This window comes from Curcuma longa, chromosome 15, assembly GCF_044706935.1.
Source record: "Curcuma longa cultivar G26 ecotype Majalengka, Jawa Barat chromosome 15, ITB_CL_G26_1.1, whole genome shotgun sequence".
In the NCBI taxonomy this organism is placed as follows: domain Eukaryota; kingdom Viridiplantae; phylum Streptophyta; class Magnoliopsida; order Zingiberales; family Zingiberaceae; genus Curcuma; species Curcuma longa.
Window position 1 is genome coordinate 691591 of NC_133875.1, and position 18090 is coordinate 709680.

The 18090-nt window shown below is 36.8% G+C and overlaps 1 protein-coding gene across 1 annotated transcript; it reads left to right on the forward strand.

Annotated features, from left to right (window-relative positions):
- The first annotated feature begins 1165 nt into the window (after window positions 1-1165).
- On the forward strand, window positions 1166-17458 carry LOC141846466 (uncharacterized). The gene is made up of 4 exons (XM_074734512.1): window positions 1166-1447; window positions 12332-13342; window positions 13652-13759; window positions 17402-17458. The coding sequence occupies exons 1-4, from the start codon at window positions 1166-1168 to the stop codon at window positions 17456-17458; spliced, it is 1458 nt and encodes a 485-aa protein (XP_074590613.1).
- The last annotated feature ends 632 nt before the right edge of the window (window positions 17459-18090 follow it).

Below are 18090 nucleotides of genomic sequence, written 5' to 3' on the forward strand. Positions count from 1 at the left end.
GAAAAATAAGACCGAGAAAAGCAAGACCGAGCATAGCAGAGCAAGACCGGGACAGGAAATCAGGCCGGTTCAGGGAAAACAAGGAAGTTTGGTCGGCGGTGACCAGGACGGAGAGGCACTGGCCGACAGGGGATGTCGAGGGCATCGTAGCTGTTCTGCACCGTGTGAGACCTGTCCATCTCCACAAGCAGCATCGAGTATGATTGGATCCAGAAATTTAATGTTACCTTCAATCCGACGTTGCAGATGCGGTAACGGTAGGTTTTGCCGGCCTCCTTGAAGAAAGTGGCCGCTCATCGTTGCCTGAGGCGTCTTTGCCCGAGTGGTCGTTGATGAGGATCGCTTGCTGGGTGTTGGACGCCTGCTGTGCAGGCAGGTCAGAGCTAGCGTGAGCTGGACGGCATGGTCTGCAGGCGGTCAGAGGTGCTGCAGGGGGGGCCAGGCGGCGTGCTGCATTTGGTTTGCTTGACCAGCTGGCGTACGGTGGATGCCTGCTGCAGATGAGTGGAGGCAATCTGCTGTCCACGGTGGAAGCTTGCTGCATGTGATGGGAAGCGTGCATGTGAGCAGCTTGCGTTGGCGTGGCATTGGAGGGAGGCCTGCTGTGAGCAGGCGGCATGGTGTTGGTGGGGAGCCTGCTGTGAACAAGTGGCGTGCGGTGGGAAGTCTGTTGATCTGCGGTGGACGGCTGCATGCAAGCACTTGGAGTGCAGTGGGGGAACGTGCTGCAGGCAAGTCAAAGCTACTTTCGGCGTGCTGCAGACGGGAGAGGCGTGTTTCAGTGGGCTGGGATGGCTTTCGGCGTGTTGCAGGCCGAAAGAGGCGTGTTGTAGTGGAATGGAGTGCAGCAGCGTGATGTGGCATTGGTAGTGGACTGAGTTTGCACTGTGGTCGTTGGCGTGTAGCAGCAGGCAGCCGGCTGAAGTGGTGTTGTAGCTTGCTGAGTTGGCGCTGTGGACGCTGGCGTGCAGCGATCGAAGGGAAGAGAAAAAATTGAGAGGGTTTGTAGAGGATGAAAGGGAAGAGAAAGCGATCGAAGGGAAGAATGTAAAGGAAAGAGACAGCACCAAATGGAATGGACAAAGGGAAGGGAAGGAAGAGGTAGAGAGAGAAGAAAGGGAAAGCAAAGTCTGGTAGCTTTCTTTTTCAATGTCAAATCAAGTAGATGGGAGATGGCTGTGCTTTCGGCGTGGGAAGCGTGCTGCAGGCTGCTGATTTTTTCAGACAGATCAGAGATTTGCTGCATGCTTTCGGCGGCGTATTCACCATGTCCAGCACACGAGCCGTTGGTGTGCAGTGGGAAAGGGTCGGAGAGACCAAAGTTGGAGAGTGGAAAATGGAGATGAGGTCGCGGAAGAGGTCGTCCAACGAGGCACGGACTCGCAAGACGACCAGAGGCAGCCGGCTCCGTCAGCGACGTCGGCACCGGAGGACGATTGCATCTCAGGTACGAGGGATCCAGTGAAAGGATAAAGAAGTTCCCCGTCGGAAATACATCAGTTGAGGATCATTATGGTAGTGTATCGCCCGGAGGTTCATGCGGAGAAACCAACAAAGAGCTAGAGTTTCTGGACAATTTGATGGAACCAAAGAGAGAGAATGAATGGTAGAGGAGGAAGAGGATTTTCTGGACCATTTGATGGAACCAAAGAGAGAGAACGAATGGTAGAGGAGGAAGAGGATTTAAACTCCTTTTTTCCCAATGCTTTCAATGTTTGCATGCAACTTTAATTAATCAAGATAAAATAAGCCTGGGAGAAGTAAAAATTTGTGTTTCCCGAGATGACAATTTTTGGTGAGTTTTTAAGTTTACTGGGTATAGATCCAAGGGGTTGATCATGTTGGAGTCCCAATGCTCGTATTGCAACTTTGGGGGAAGGGAAAGTTTGTGTTTCCCGAGACAACTTTTAGGCAAGTTTCTTTAGATTTACCGAGTACGGATCCAAGGGATTGATTATGTTGTAACAGGGCCTATGCCTTTGGTGAGGGTTCGCCTAGAAGTTTCATACTCTGTATTTCGTGAGTGATTCTGTTCTACTAACAATTCGCTCACAACGTGGCAATGAAGTGATTTTATTAAAGCATGATTTGCATGTTGGATAGAGGTCTGAATGAGTAGGCCGAGCAAGAGGCCGAGTAGTGAAGCCGAGGAAAGTCGGGTAGGCTGAGTAAGAGACCGAGTAGGAAGGCTGAGGAAGGCCGAGTAGGTTGGTCGACTTGACTGAGTAAGTAGACCGAGTTGGCCGAGCAAGATGTAATGAGAGCATGAAAGTGCTTGGAACAGTTCTATTGGTCCCTTTCTCCGACAGAATCGCGGTTGTCAGAAGTTCTTCTAGTGTTAACCATCACGCTTAGCTCAGTTTTCCCACAGACGGCGCCAAAATGTTCCGGCTAAAAACCGGGATGGTCAAGCCACCAGTCAACGAACGATCTGACGGGTACCGCTTTCTAACGGAGTTGGAGGGACAGGGTGATGAGGACCTGAAATGCACTTAAACAAGAGGTGAGAGGGGTGCCGGGAAGTCCCGGCGGGCCACTCCGACGCTCAAGTCAGTATTCCGTAGAAGGATAAATGAAAACGTAAAAGAAGGAGAAGGGTTTAGAAAGTCGAACCAGCCCTCCAAGAGGGAGAAGAAGAAGAGCTTCCTTTCCGAAGAAGAGGTGAGAACCTGAAATGCATAGCCCGTCGAGAAAAAGAAGTGTCTCCTCTTGGAAGAAGAGGAAGAAGAAGAAGCAGCCCTCCATTGGAAGAAGAAGAAGAAGATCCTGCCGAAGAAGAAGCCCCCTCCTGCGAGAGGAAGAAGATGATGATCCCCCTTCCCTTTGCTAGAGCTCTCCCTTATGTAGGCACACAAGGAGACCAAATCTGACATATCTCCTCTGCCTCTTTCTTCCCTTTTGGCATTATGTGCAGGAAAAAGGGCATCTTCTATGACAACTTTATAAAGGCTGTCTGGGAACATGTGTAGTTTGTTGAATCCACAAAAGACAAATATTGACCAGTCCATTTGACTAGCCTTGCCAAATCAGCCTCATTCTTGACTCCCCCTTGACCCTTGACTTTTACTTTAGAAAAGAGCCACGTCATTTATGCACCGGCATCACCCGCCATTCATGGCCGCCGGATGCGTGCGATCGCCACACGTGGGACAAAACCTCACAGCGTGTCGGTGCCGTCGAGGGTAACGCTCGAAGCCATTACTCCGCATAGTGGCAAGCCGGTTTACTTTCACCATTATGCGACTTTCCGACGCGGAGCCGAACCACGTGGCGTTGCGCCGGTATGCGAGATCGAATCTAGCAGAAAACGCCACGTTTCCCGCAGGATCCGGCTCTAGATATTGCATTTTTTTAATTAATTTTTTTATTGTTTTCGTTGAAACAATATTTTAATTTATAAATATTAAAACGGCATCACATTCTATTTTCTTAATCTAAAAATATTTCATTCTAATATTATTATAAAAAATTTATTCAAAATTACTAATAAAATTAAAGTAATATAATTATTTTTTGAGGAAATTAATATATATATTTTTAATGATAATAAAAATAATGGGCACCAACAAAAAGCATGAGTTGATATTAAATTTTGGCGTGATTAGTGACACCCACCTGCTGAGAAACAATGATGGGAATTATAGCGACCACCATTAGTGGGTGATTAGTGGGTGGTGGGGGAAGAAGTTGAAATAATAGGCTAGAAATTTTTAAATATTATTTTTTTAATTTTTATTATTATTAAAAGAATATTTCAAATTGAAAAAATTATATTTAAAAGATTTTGTATTTTAATTTTTCATTCCAAAAATATTTCTCATTATTATAACAATTGTGACAAATTATTTAAAAGTCAATTGAATCTGCTTTATTAATAGCTGAAAATATATAACATCAGTAAAAAAATGCCTTTAATATTGACAAACTATTAGAGCTGTAAAAAAAATCAAAATAAATAAATTTAATGTCTGATTTAGTACATATAAAATTAATTAAATAAATAAATTTAAATATATATATATTCAATTTATTAATATAATTAATAGAGATTGTGAATGTCTAGTAAGTAATGTTTACAAATAAAATTTATGAGCAAGATGATAAATAAATAAAAAATTTATTTAAAATAAATAAATAAATTTATATTATTAAATTCAATACACAATCGATTATGTTTAAAAAAATCTAAAAATTTTAAATAATCAAATAATAATTGAAAGCTCAATAATATTTAAATAAATTTGAATTAATAAATTAATAAAAAAATTAAATCAAATTTGAATAATTATTTTAATTTATTTTAAATTCTATTCGATTATTTTATCAAACAAACAAATTTAAATATTATAAAATTTAATTTGATTTGACTAGTTTAAGATCTCACAAATAAGATAAATTATTAAAATATTAATCAAAATTTCTTTAGTATCATCAAAGCTACTATTATATTAGTAATAACTACATAGTGATTGAGTTGATTAGTGGTGTGATAAACTTATTGAAGTGGATAAGAGTCAGAATCTTGACGAAGCCAAAGCAATGCCTTTCCTCATAGTGTACATTCCCAATTTATTTCACAAATGATCGTAGGATCTACCGTCGATAAACCGATCATGCTATCAGGCAACATACGTCTTCATAGAGCAAGTCATTCAACAGCTAAGAGATGTATTAACCCGGCCCCCCAAACTTAAACTCGGCTCCCAAATCTAAAATCTTGAATCCGTCCTTAATTTCAAACTTTGAATTTGAACGTACGATTGAATAATGATGCATTCATTGAAAAGTGGGAGAGTGAGTGGGTCCAAAGGCCAATCATCATCACCACAAGGAAACAGGGGAGACAAAGCTGTGTGATTCGAGCGAGCAGAGGCTGCGTCAAGCAGAAGAGAAAACTTTCGCTTTCGTCCACCGAAACTGAAGGCCAAACGCGGAGGAAGGAGGACGCTTGGACGATGCGAGCGTATTCTTCTTCCAAAGTTTGGGAAAGATTGCAGCTCAATCATGGCGGAATGAATGATGGGCCACGAAACAGAGCGAGCGAGCGAATGAAGAAGAACAAGTATTATTTATTTATTGGGTAAAAATTAATTAAAAGATTTTCTTTTTTATTAAAATTATTAAAAGAATATCCGTTTTTAATTTATTATTAAAAATATGTTTCATCTCGCGCGTGTATATATATATATATAAACAACACTTTAATTTTATAATTATAATATAAATATTTCAATTTGAATAATATTAATAAATTATATTATAATAGTTAAAGTTCATAGTTTAGCCACCTAGCTAGTAGGTTGACGACCAAGTGTTTCTCACGCGCATCAAGGAACGTGAATGATGAACTCTGGTGCACCATCAAACTCTGCACAACTAGAGGAAGAAAAAAGTAAGAACGGAGGTCAGGGATATCCTGGCTCAACCATTTTGATGTTCAAGTCATAGAATGAGCGTTTATGAGTCTATCAGTGTGCATACTTGTGTTCGGGTGAGGAGGGAAAGATATATAGACGAATGAAAAAGAATAGTAGCGAACTGTCTTATCTTAATTAAGAAGAATATCCCTAAGTGGAGATTTTATCAAAGGAGTTGTGTCATTTGTGTAAGAAGAATATTCCATCGTCACTGCAATAGTGAAAAGTCGTATCATCCATACCATTACGACATCAAATTGTGCTATCATGTCGCATTAATGGGGTGACAAGCTGGTGATAAGTTAGCTGAGATATTAAATGATTGCATGCGTCTCTCTAGTGACGACTTGATCAGGGGTTGATCGGAGTGGAGTCGGTGGAGCGCATCGTATGATACTGAAGAGGTGGAGCAGAGAGAGCCCGAGCCAAGGTTGGCTGAGACGGACCTTGAGGTCGAGGACTTGATGCAGCCAGGAGGAGACTCAATAGCGTGGCTCAGACACTCAGAGTCGCCTATTGAAATGGAGTGAAGCTTTAAGAAAAGTTGGGTGTGAGATCCTAAGCTAAGTCGAATATTGAGTTGGGCGAATATCGAGTCGGGTATTTGATCCCGACCTGAGTTGACTCCAAATTAGACTCCCGAATTGAGCAAAATAGAATACTGTAGCCAGTGTTGCTGAGTCAGGGTGCAGAACCAAGCCAGTCATGCCTAAAATCATATCTTTTTTCTGATGTATCATCGCATCGAACTAAATCTTGACCTTCTTGACCCAGTCATACCAACCCATAACAATTATGAATTATAATTTTATACTACAGTAGTTACAGAATCATGTTTCCTATAATTATACATCAGTTGTAATAATTATAATAGCTTAGCGTAAAAGATAATTTTAGAAAGTAAAATATTCAAATAAAATCAGATTCTTTTATAATAAATGAAAAAAAATATTTTCATATTCCTTTCCGTTGACTAACTGACGATTAATTAAAGACTGTCAATTTATGAGGAAAAACGTTCTTTGCTTTTGATTAACGTCAGTTTCAGATTTTTTTTTTTTCAGATTTTAATGTTGACAGATGTTTTCAATAGTTATATTTAATGATCTTTTATGAGTTTACTTGTGTTACAAACAAGCTAAGCTTTAATTTGTTGAAGCGTGTACTTTAAGAAAATTACATTTTGTTATACGATGGCAGCAAGCTTTGTCGATGGAAGCTTTCTTAGGGATTACATAGTTGATTTCAATATTATAGGAGTTATAATTTTTTTAATATATATTGTTAAATAATTCAGATGTTTAAAGATAAATTATTGATTTATTTGAGATATATATATCAATTTTCTTAATTACAATATTATTGGAGTTACAATTTTTTTAATGTATAGTTTTAAATAACGGATAAACTCATTTACTTGAGAAATTCATTGTTTAACAGGGCAACCTATTAAAAATTTATCATATAGCAGAGTAGGGCCAAGGCTAGTCGATCCATCAACTTTGTGAATAGAAAATCTTCAACCCAATCCAATCTAAGACGGGTTATGAGTTAGATGGTCCAATCCACGGGCCTATCAAAAAATAAAAAAAAATTTTAAATTTTAAATTTAAATTATATTTTAAATGAGTTAAGTTGAAATTTTTAAGTTTGGATTGCAATGTAGACAGGTCAAATTTACTAATTTATTGAATTTTCTATTTTAATTTTAAATTTTGAAGAAGAAAAATAAGTTTTCTCCATCCACGGACCAACTCACGCAAGTCGTGGCCTGACTGATGCAGGTCGCAGACCTAAGTGGATCGACTCATTAAAATAAATTGATAAAATTTTAACTCAAATCTCCCTAAATTGTTTAACAGGACTCAATTAACCCAACAAACTTAACATTGACACCTCTAATTGTATTTGAGCATTCAATCAATTAGAAATGGATTCCTTAGAGGGCTTCACAAAGAAACTTTTAATTTATTATTTTTAATCTAGGTATCTAACTATTTGAACCGACAAATACATTATATTTAATTTATATGTGTCTAAGATGACACCTAAAACAAATGTAATCAAATAAGAATATATGACCAAGCCACTAAGAACAAGCCCTCTACTTGTCACCTTTTATCAAGTCAAAGCTAAAGAAGTTTAGTACAGCCCTTCTCACATGATCATCAATTAATTAAATTAATAAATCATAATCACAATCATGTGAACCTCTCAATTATTGACTCTTCTTGATCTCCCACTATTAAATCACAATAAAATCATAATTAACATATCAATTAGGCATTTTAATTACCACCGACTGCCACCTAATCAGCCCACAATTATATTTCCAAATCTCCCTCAATGCACCTATCGATTCGAATGCATGAATTATTGAACAAAAATGGTAAACATTTATAGTGATTTTTATATCGATCTTGTTCTTCATACTTGTTGTTGGAAGGATGTTATGGATTGAACAATTCTTCACTATTTCTCTCTTAGACGCACTCCTCGAATGAATCAAGTGCAGCCTTTTAAAGGCAATAATACACCTCCCACATTTGCACAACGTGTAGACGTGAACGTTTATCATGTCTGCATATTGTGCAGACGTGACTCCATTATCTCCCATTCGTCCAAATTAAATTACAAAGATTATATAGTCAAATGACTGTCATAATCATATATAAACAAATTATTAAACTTAAAAGCAAATGACATACCATTTTGTTGATGTAAAGATTTACTGATTTACAAATTTCCTGCAAACAAAATTTATAATTCAAATGACAAAGCTCAATAATGAAAGCTAACCACGTAAATTTTCATACAATGGAAATTAAAACCATCTCTTTATCAGATAACATGGGGTACCTAAGATCTCATAAGCACACAAAATATATTAAGGACAATAATAATACCTTCCTCTTATTACACAAACTACTTCATTACTTATCCAAAATTACATATAAATGTTGTGTTATAAATCAGTAAGGATCTCACTAGCAACAAGAAATGCACTTGATCATTTTGTGCTTCACAATCTTGATTTATTCAAGCTCTACGTATCAAAACCGAAACAAAAGCTAGGGGATGTTCTTTAAGTAGACAGCACCTAAAACCTACAACACATTGCATGTATATGTTCAGAAACAGATAGAAATATTTATATACAGTGAACAATCTAACAGAATTTAGCTGTATCATTTTAAATTTTATTTGTTTGAGATAGTCCTTCATTGCATTCATTGCATGCATCATATACATATCATGGACTTTTGGTTTGGTGCATATAGAGGTTTTAGAGTTAAATATGCCGCAAACAAAAGGCCTAGACATGAAGGGCCTTCTCGTAGGGATCCTTCACCACCTAGGGAACCTACACCTCCTCCTGCACCTATAGTACCAAGATTTTATTCGGCCGGAGCCGAACATCTTTACTCTACTCTTGATTTGAAATCATGGGGTGTCGCTACTTGAACCAACGGCTTATTTCACATCTAGAACCCCACAACTCATGGAACTGATAACCTTCTACAATCTAGGGCTTCTCATGAGTTGCACCCATGTTGCACATTAATTGTTTTTTTTCCCGCATGCACGAGCACGAACAGTAGCATTATGAGATGATGAGCAATAGTTTACCACATGAACAGTATATATATATATATATATATTTCGATTTACATGCAACATGTATATATTCGAGCATATACGATCAAAAAGTAAAATCATGCATTCAAAATTTGATACTCTGATACCATTGTTGATTCAAATGTATGAATTATTGAACAAAAACGGTAAACATTTATAGCAATTTTTATGTCGATCTTGTTCTTCGTACTTGTCGTCGGAAGGACGTTACAAATCGAACAGTCCTTCGCTATTCACGAACCAAATTCCTAATACAATGGATGTTCCTCCTCCAGAGAAGTTTCCACTACGGCGCACAGCCTCTGGAAAAAGTCCTACAGCCTCTTCGAAACTTTGACCTCTTGGACGCACACTTTTTTTGATGCATTCTCTTGGACGCACACTCTTCCACCCATAAAGTGCAGCCTCACTTGAGAATAAATACACCTCTCACATCTGCACAACGTGCAGACGTGAGCAGCAACGTGACTCCATCAGATCTGACTCCAAGAACAAGTACCACAATACATTCAAACTACAATTTAATTGAGATTAATACAAATAAAAGGTTTAATAAGTTTGAACCTTTCATTTTTATGGTTCAAGCAGGCCATATTTTCTATCTTGAATAAACAATAAAGATAAGAAGAGCTAGTGAATACTTAGTAGTTTGTCGAACGAAGGCTCGCTTGACTATAGAAATACCGAACCTCATCACAAACCAACACTATGATGCATTTCAAAATGAAGAAATGGAGATACATTTAGTAGATTCTCAGAAATCAATCAACATCTACCTTATTTGTAGATGTTAATGTACCTTACTAGGAGATAGATGATGGAGAGATATTCAATAGTGAAAAACTTGTTGAACTAACTGAGTCTAATGAAGAAGATTTTCAAAATATTAATGCTAATGATTTAAACTGTAACGATGATTAAATATTAATATTATTATTCATTAATTCATAACAAGTTAAAAATATTTATATTTTACATGTAGATCTCACTAATTATATCATATTAGGCATTATTGTTCTGATTTGATGATTATTTCGAATGTGTATGTGTTATAATATTATTGTGTATATATAGATATGTCAAATCAGGCAGCAATACTCGATAGTCAGACTGTGTTGCTGATTATTGGGGGTTAGTAAGTATTTGTGTTATTAGTAATTTTTAATTCATAAATTTTTTATTTATAACATATGTCTAATATTTATATTTTTTAATATAGTTTTACTCCAGATGGTCATCAAGTGGCAGCGTACATATCTAGCAAATTAAAAAAAATGTGCTCTTTTGGTACTACACGGAGACATGTACACCAGGGGTGAGAGATTTTTATTATCAAGAATTTTTGGTAAGTAATTTTATTATCAGGAGTTTTATTTTTTATACTAATTTGTGAACTTATTATTGTAAAAAATATATACCTATGAGCCAAGGCATGATGCGACATTTAAGGAAACCTAGAATAATTTTGTATTAAACTCTACAAGGACCTGCTATATGAATATAGAAGAAAAGGAACAAGACCATCTTTTTATACTAGATGATATTTGGACCAGAGGCATAGGCAAGGCTGGGCTGTAGCCTAGTGCAACTCCACAATGAGGCCACTACTAACATTGAGAGCCAATATTCAGTAACATGGAAAGAAAAAAAAACGAGTCGAGCTCCGTCCGATGATGGAAAAAAAGAGCCAATACAAGGTGGGCAAGTCAATATCTAGTAACATGGGCTCCTTGATTGTAGAACTCTTTTTTTTCTTTCCACAATGAGAGCCAATACCCAGTAATTGAAGTCCAAGTATATACAACCTAACCCAATATAACAGCCCAATCCAACCTAATAATTAATGCCAATACAACCCAAATTTAATAAAAACCCTACTTACATGGTTTGATGGAAAGAAAAAAAAAAGAGTTTTCTTTTATTTGTCGTTTGACGCATCAAGGAGCCGCTCAGTCTCATAACGGCAACAGATGCTGCTCAGTTGGGATCTATTTTTCAAGCTGTTCAACATCATAGGTCCAAGATTATCTCATTCCTTTTTGTTCTTTTTTCAGTTTAGCAATCGAGTTTTATTTTATAATCATTTTTTCAGTTATAGTCGCCGCATCATGTTTTGAAGCATGCTTTATTACTGTGTTTGAGCTTGTTATAATTGATTGGTATTCATTTTTTTATTCTTAAGTTATAAATAATTAATTTTTAATTATTTTTTGTCCTTAGGCTATAATGGAACACCAACCTTCAAATAAAAAGCCAAAAACATTATTGTCATTTTTTATGAAGAGAGATGAACAATCTGAATTTGATAATCAATTGCAATATGATATACCTCTGAAACCAACAATTGGATCCTCTACTTCCGATTTACAACCTCCTTCTGTATCTGGGCCAATAGAACAAAAAGAGGAAGAATTTGATATTTCTTTTATTGAACGAGATCCAGGATTATGAAAATTGATTTGTGAATACCCTGTTAATGAGCGGGATGAGGTTAGAAGAGCATATATCAAAGTAGGGCCTTATCAACCCAAACTTGTTGAGTATCCAAGAACAAAAATTGGAAAGCAAAATCGTCGATTTCAATATGATTGGTTCAAACAATTTCCTTGGCTAGAATATTCACCTTCAAAGGATAAAGCATATTGTTTTCCATGCTTTTGAGAACGCAAGTAATTCATTGGCTCGTTCTGCACTTGTTTCTGAAGGGTTTAACAGTTGGAAGAGAGTTAATGATGGAGAAAAATGTGCATTTCTTATTCATGTTGGTTCATTGTCTTCATCACATAATAGATGTGTGAAATGTGAAATTGCAAAAGTTGTGTTACATAATGCCCCAATTGAAGGGTTATTACAAAATGCTAAATACACTTCTCCACAGCTAAATTCAAAAGGAAATATTGCATATTCTTGCTAATAAAGTGAGAATAATGATTCGAGATGAATTGGGAGATGCCAAGTTTTGTATTCTTGTTGATGAAGCTCAAGATGAATCTAAAAAGGAGCAAATGACCCTTATTTTAAGATTTATTAATAATTCTGATTTTTTGGTGGAACGTTTCTTTGAGATTTTGAGTGTTGAGGATACAACATCGGCAAACCTTAAGAAATCAATTTCTGACATCTTTGTTCAACACAATATTCAAATCCATAATATGAGGGGACAAGGGTATGATGGTGCTAGTAATATGCGTGGTGAATGGAATGGGCTTCAAGCATTATTTCTTAGAGATTGCCCATATGCCTATTATGTACATTGTTTTGCTCATCGTTTACAGTTAACATTGGTTGCAGCTGCTAAGGATGTGCCTTCTATTTGGCAATTCTTTTCTTATTTGACTTCCATTGTAAACTTCGTCACTTCATCTCCTAAACGTCTTAATGATTTACAATCTGCTCAACAAGAAGAGATTGCATATATGTTGGCTATTGGTGAGCGTAAGTCTGGTACAGGGGCTAATCAAGTTGGTACATTGCATAGATCTGGTGCTACTCGTTGGAGTTCTCATTATGATTCTGTTAGAAACTTGATAGACATGTATGCAGCAACTTGTAAGATCCTTGGAAATCTCAGTGAAAATGGGCCAAATGGTGCAATACGTGGAGAAGCTAGTGGTTTATGCAATATAATTATGAGCTTTGAATTTGTGTTTGTGTTGTTTTTGATGGAAAAGATCTTAGAAACCACTGATATTCTTTGTCAAGCTCTACAAAATAAATCACAAGACATTGTGAATGCTTTAAAATTTGTCTCAACCACAAAAGCCATCCTTCTAAAATTTAGAGAAGATGGATGGGATGAATTTTTTGAGAAAGTAAAGGCTTTTTGTGAACGACATAATATTGAGATGCCTAATATGAGCGGTGGTTATAAAGTTAGTCGTTATTGTCAACAACGGAATCATGTCACAGTTGAGCATCATTATCACTATGATATTTTTAATGCTGCAATAGATTTTCAAATGATGGAATTAAATTACAGATTCAGTGAGGCAACAATGGAACTTCTTGCTCTTTGTTCAGCTTTAGATCCTACTGATTCATTTAAAAAATTTAATGTGGATGACATTTGCAAGCTTGCATCAAAATTTTATCCTATGGATTTCACTCAACAAGAAATTCATGCTTTGAAAGCTGAATTGGAACACTATCAATTTGACATAGTTTGTGATCCTGAGTTTCAACAAATTTCTACTCTTTCTGCATTATATAGAGAAATGATTGTGACAAAAAAGGCTGAGAGTTATGTTATGATTCAGAGATTAATTCGTCTTGTATTGACTCTTCCTGTATCAACTGCAACGGCAGAGAGAGCCTTTTCAGCCATGAAATTTCTCAAAACGACACGTCGCAACAAGATGGATGATGATTTACTTTCTGATTGTATGATTCTTTACATAGAACGACAATTGTCTGAGAAAATAGACTTGGAATCAATAATAGACGAGTTTTATACTCTAAAATCTCGTCGAGCACAACTTAAGTAGATATTGAAGTATGTTATATGAAATTTGAACTCTGTAAAAGGATATTGGTATTTTAATATTATATGTTTGTTAAATATTTATTATACATGTATGCATTTTTTTATAATTTAGCCCAGGACAGTTAAAGATCCTGGCTACGCCATTGAGACTGCTAGAGTTACACAGATGTCTCAGCCTAATATAGAGGGAGGTGAGATGCAGACTTTATCCATCGAAAAGGTAAATGAGATTTATTATGATGTGATCTATAGAAGAAAAAAGACTTACACCCTCTGCGGTCTTGGGTCTAAGGCGAGAGTCGTATATGATCGTGTGATGACCCCTAGGGTCAGGGGTTGTCCCAACGGATCATCTACTAGAGTAGAAGTCTTAGAGCAAGAAAACTAAGAATTGAAGAATCAACTCTCCACATTAGAGCAATAATTTCAAGAGTTTCGGTAAGCCCAAATAAGATACAAGCAAATTGGACCGGAACGAAGGAATTTATGGCTCAAATGAGTCAAATACAGCATGATTTGGACTCTTAGGAGACTCAATACCCTTAAGACCCTCACAATACTGATAACTAACTGACTCAGAGGTGTGTTGACATTTAACTTTTCTTTTTTTATTTATCACCCATGAGCATGCAAATTAGATCTATTAATTTTCATAATAGATGCATCTCTAATTGTATTACATCTTTTCAGGAACATTGTAGATAATAATATATTCTATATATCATCATCAACAGATATCCAAACTAGCATATGTAAAATAATTATCTAGTTAATCTTTTTTATTATAATATTTAATTTAATTTAAATTCAATTTATTAGTCATAATTGTAATGATATAGTTTTTTCTTATTTTATTAATAAGCTATCTTATTATATTTTCTATATGATTCGATACTACTAGTTAGTTTTGGAGTGGAAGTTGATGTCTTAGTTAGAAGGTTTTATTATCATTGGTAATTTGAATTTATTAGATTCATATGTTGTTAGTTAAATTTGATATATTCATCTTTGTTGGATCTTTGTTGTATTGGATTTGATATATTGGGATTAAAGTTGAAAACTTGTTGGATTTATTTTGATATGTATTATTTTTAGCATTTGTTATTTTATTTGTGTATATGTGAATTTGTGAATGAGTTGTAGATGTTCCGGTTGAGAACTGCTCCAGGACACGTCACCGGACCTCCTCGTAGATGATGCTGAACAGTAGCAGATGATGGACGCAGAGAGGGCTTCACAATCGTCGGAAACTTCACCGGAGCGTCTGATGAGCCACAGCAACCTTTCAGATGACCTGAGAACACAAGGACCGTCAGCAGGAAGGCCAGGGGGTGCCCTGGCGCGACCACTCCGACGATCAAATCAGGAACGGGAGAAGAAGGTGAACAGTGGAAAATAGAGAGGAGTGTAGAAAGTTGCGGGAGAGAGCCAGAGAGCTACCTGTGGAGCGGAGTGGTCTGTTTATAGAGGGATGAGCGTGTGTACCTGTCACGTCATCATTTAAGAAAGGTCTCATCATGATTAATAAAATGACAGGAATAATCGATTTTATTGTCTCATCGCTAGTAAGGCCATCTCCGGTCACTGTCTGGCTGTTTAGCGGAGCCAACCGCAGAGATATGGTATTAATTATAAGAGGCGTGGGATTGTCAGAGAGTCATGATGAGGTGGGCCAGAGCACAGTGGAAAACGTAGGTAGATTGGGCACGAGAAGCCAGTGAGGTGCCGGCTGTGTGGGAGGATCCGGCAGGCTACTGCCGGATGAGAGGATCCGGCAGGCTTCTGCCGGATGAGAGGATCCGGCAGGCTTCTGCCGGATGAGAGGATCCGGCAAGCTTCTGCCGGATGAGAGGATCCGGTTAACGGGCTGGACCTCCTATGAAGGGACCAATTCGAGACTCAGGTCTGATCATGGTTAGACCCTTGACTTATCCCCGGAACAGTAGATGTATGAGTTGTGGATTTGATATAATTGTATCGTTTGTGTTTGTGTTAATTAGATTATGATGTGAATATATGGATTCAATATGTTGTGTTGTGAATGTGAATGTATTGTGAAAATCATTGTTTGTAATGATATGTTGTTTGATTATGTAAATGTAATCAAGAAAAATACAAAAAATGAAGAGGTTTTGTCAAAAGTTTTAGGAACTTTAGCAACGAATATTTAATATTCTGTCGCTAATTAACAATGAAATATTAAATATACGTCACTAATTAATGACGGCATATTAAATAACTGTCGTTAATTAGTGATAGTTATTTTAATTTCATCACTAATTAGTGATGGAATTAAAATACTGTTGCTAATATTAGCAATAGAATTAAACTTCTGTCACTAGATCTGAGATAGAACAGTAAATTTCATTTATGATATTAGCGACGGAAGTTTAAGTTCGTCACTAATATTAACAACAGATGTTTAAATCCGTTGTTAAATGACGTCAGCAATTAATTTTTGACAACGAGATTAAACAATCGCTATTTGAGAATAATGATCGATTAGTGATAGAATATTCCATCGTTGCATCAACTTTTTCTTATAGTGGGACCCAACTAATGGATAAACACTGCCAATCCATCCAATAAAAATCCAAGAGACTATTTTGTTAGATCTTCAATCTCTTGAATGCACTAAGCTATCTTTAGTTAGATCTTCAATCTCCCACATTCACCAAGCGCTTGGCTCACATCATTTGTCATCCTTCAATTCACTCGTTTACCTACATAGTTTCCTCTTTCAATTATTGTTAAAATTATTGACTTAATGGTACTCGCTTCACATTCTCTCATGACTCGTATCATTTTTTATTACATGTGAGATGAAGGGTGGGCTGTGATTCAGTTTTTCTTTGGCTGGACTTTATTTCATTTATCATTATTTCAAGAAAGAAAAAAAATGGACAGATTAAGAACGTTTTTGACAATAATTAAGTTAATTTAACTTTATACTTGTTTTGGATACCATTGGAATCATGATCGACTCATTTTAAGAACGATTTTAAATTTTTCTCATAAATTAAACCCAAAAATTTTCCAATAATTGAAAGTTCCTTTTGAATCTCAGAACTAAACTGACAAATAATTTTATAGAATGATGAGTAATTTCTAATATTATCATTAAAATTTTCAAATAATTTTAGAATTTCTTTAAATAATTAAAAAATATAATTTGGATATTAAACGATGAATTTCAAAAATTATTATTAAATAATTATATAAATCAACTTCACCCCTCTTAGACAGATTCGAAAATATTTTAAATTTTATGATGATTAAAAGAAAAAATAAATAAATCAATTTCTAATTTGAACTTCTCTACGCCCCTATATATACTTCATTTCCGCGAGCCGTCCGCGACATCTGACGTGGCGAGAAGTTTTACTGTGCATCTCCGTCGACAGCGTGGCGCTAGCAATAAACAAACTTTCATCCCGCGGTTTCCAAAATCCCAAAATCCAAAATCGCGCGGCTGAATCTTCATTTGCTCCACGGCGTCGGGCGAAAATCGCTATTGGATCCCTAGCTTCCCTAGCCGGTACCAGACGCCACGAGAAGACGCCGCCGCCACACAATCTCGGCGAGCCGTCGGCGTCCATTTGGGGCGAGAAGGCGCCGCCCCCTGGATTCGTCAACAGACTCATCTTCGAAGGTCCCTACCTTCCCTAGCCCGTACTAGACGCTGCGCCGCCGCCACACAATCTCTGGGAGCCGTCGGCGTCCATTCCCCGCGAGATTGTGGCGCCCCCCGTGCCTTCGTCGGCCGACTCTTCTTCGTAATTCCATTCTCTTGTTTTATTTATGTTTGGACAGAAATACTTCTGTTCCAATCTTATGTTGTCTGTTGTTGTTGGGGATTCAGATTTGCATCCAATTGGCTGGGGTTCGTGATGATCAGCTCAACCTGTTTGCAGATTGATCTGGAGTGGTGTGGAGATTCTGTATATGATGATCAGTTCATCCATTATGCAATGTTTCTCTGCTGTTGAATTGTGTAACTGAATATTGTTGAACTGGGAGGGATTTAGTTGATGCGGGAAAATTGTATTGCATTCAGGATTTGGATATTGATGATTTGTTGTTGGAACTGAAAAATATATTGCATTTCAAGAAATGTTAATGATGATTTGTTGATGGAAGTGATCTTCTGTAGGATTACAGTCTCTCCAAAATGATATCAGCTACATGATGGTCAATGCATTGTATGGGTACTTAGGTGAGCAAGGATAAATAATACTACATATATCTCATCAGCATCATCATATAATAGGTAATAGGTAAAACATCATGTATGCAATATCACATAGTGCAACAACCATATATCATTACAGTACCGTAGTTAGTCAAACAAATTAATAAAACAAATTACCAATAAATGCATGTACATTATAAATGCAATACACATCATACGCCACTTTAACAACTAACCACTACACTCGAGTGGGAGGGCAGAAACTTTCAGGGTAGCTATCTAGCATTATTCCAGTCGCACGTGACTAAGTGCGAGAATGCTCTTACCCATTTACCACTATCTCACAGTGGTCAAGTCAA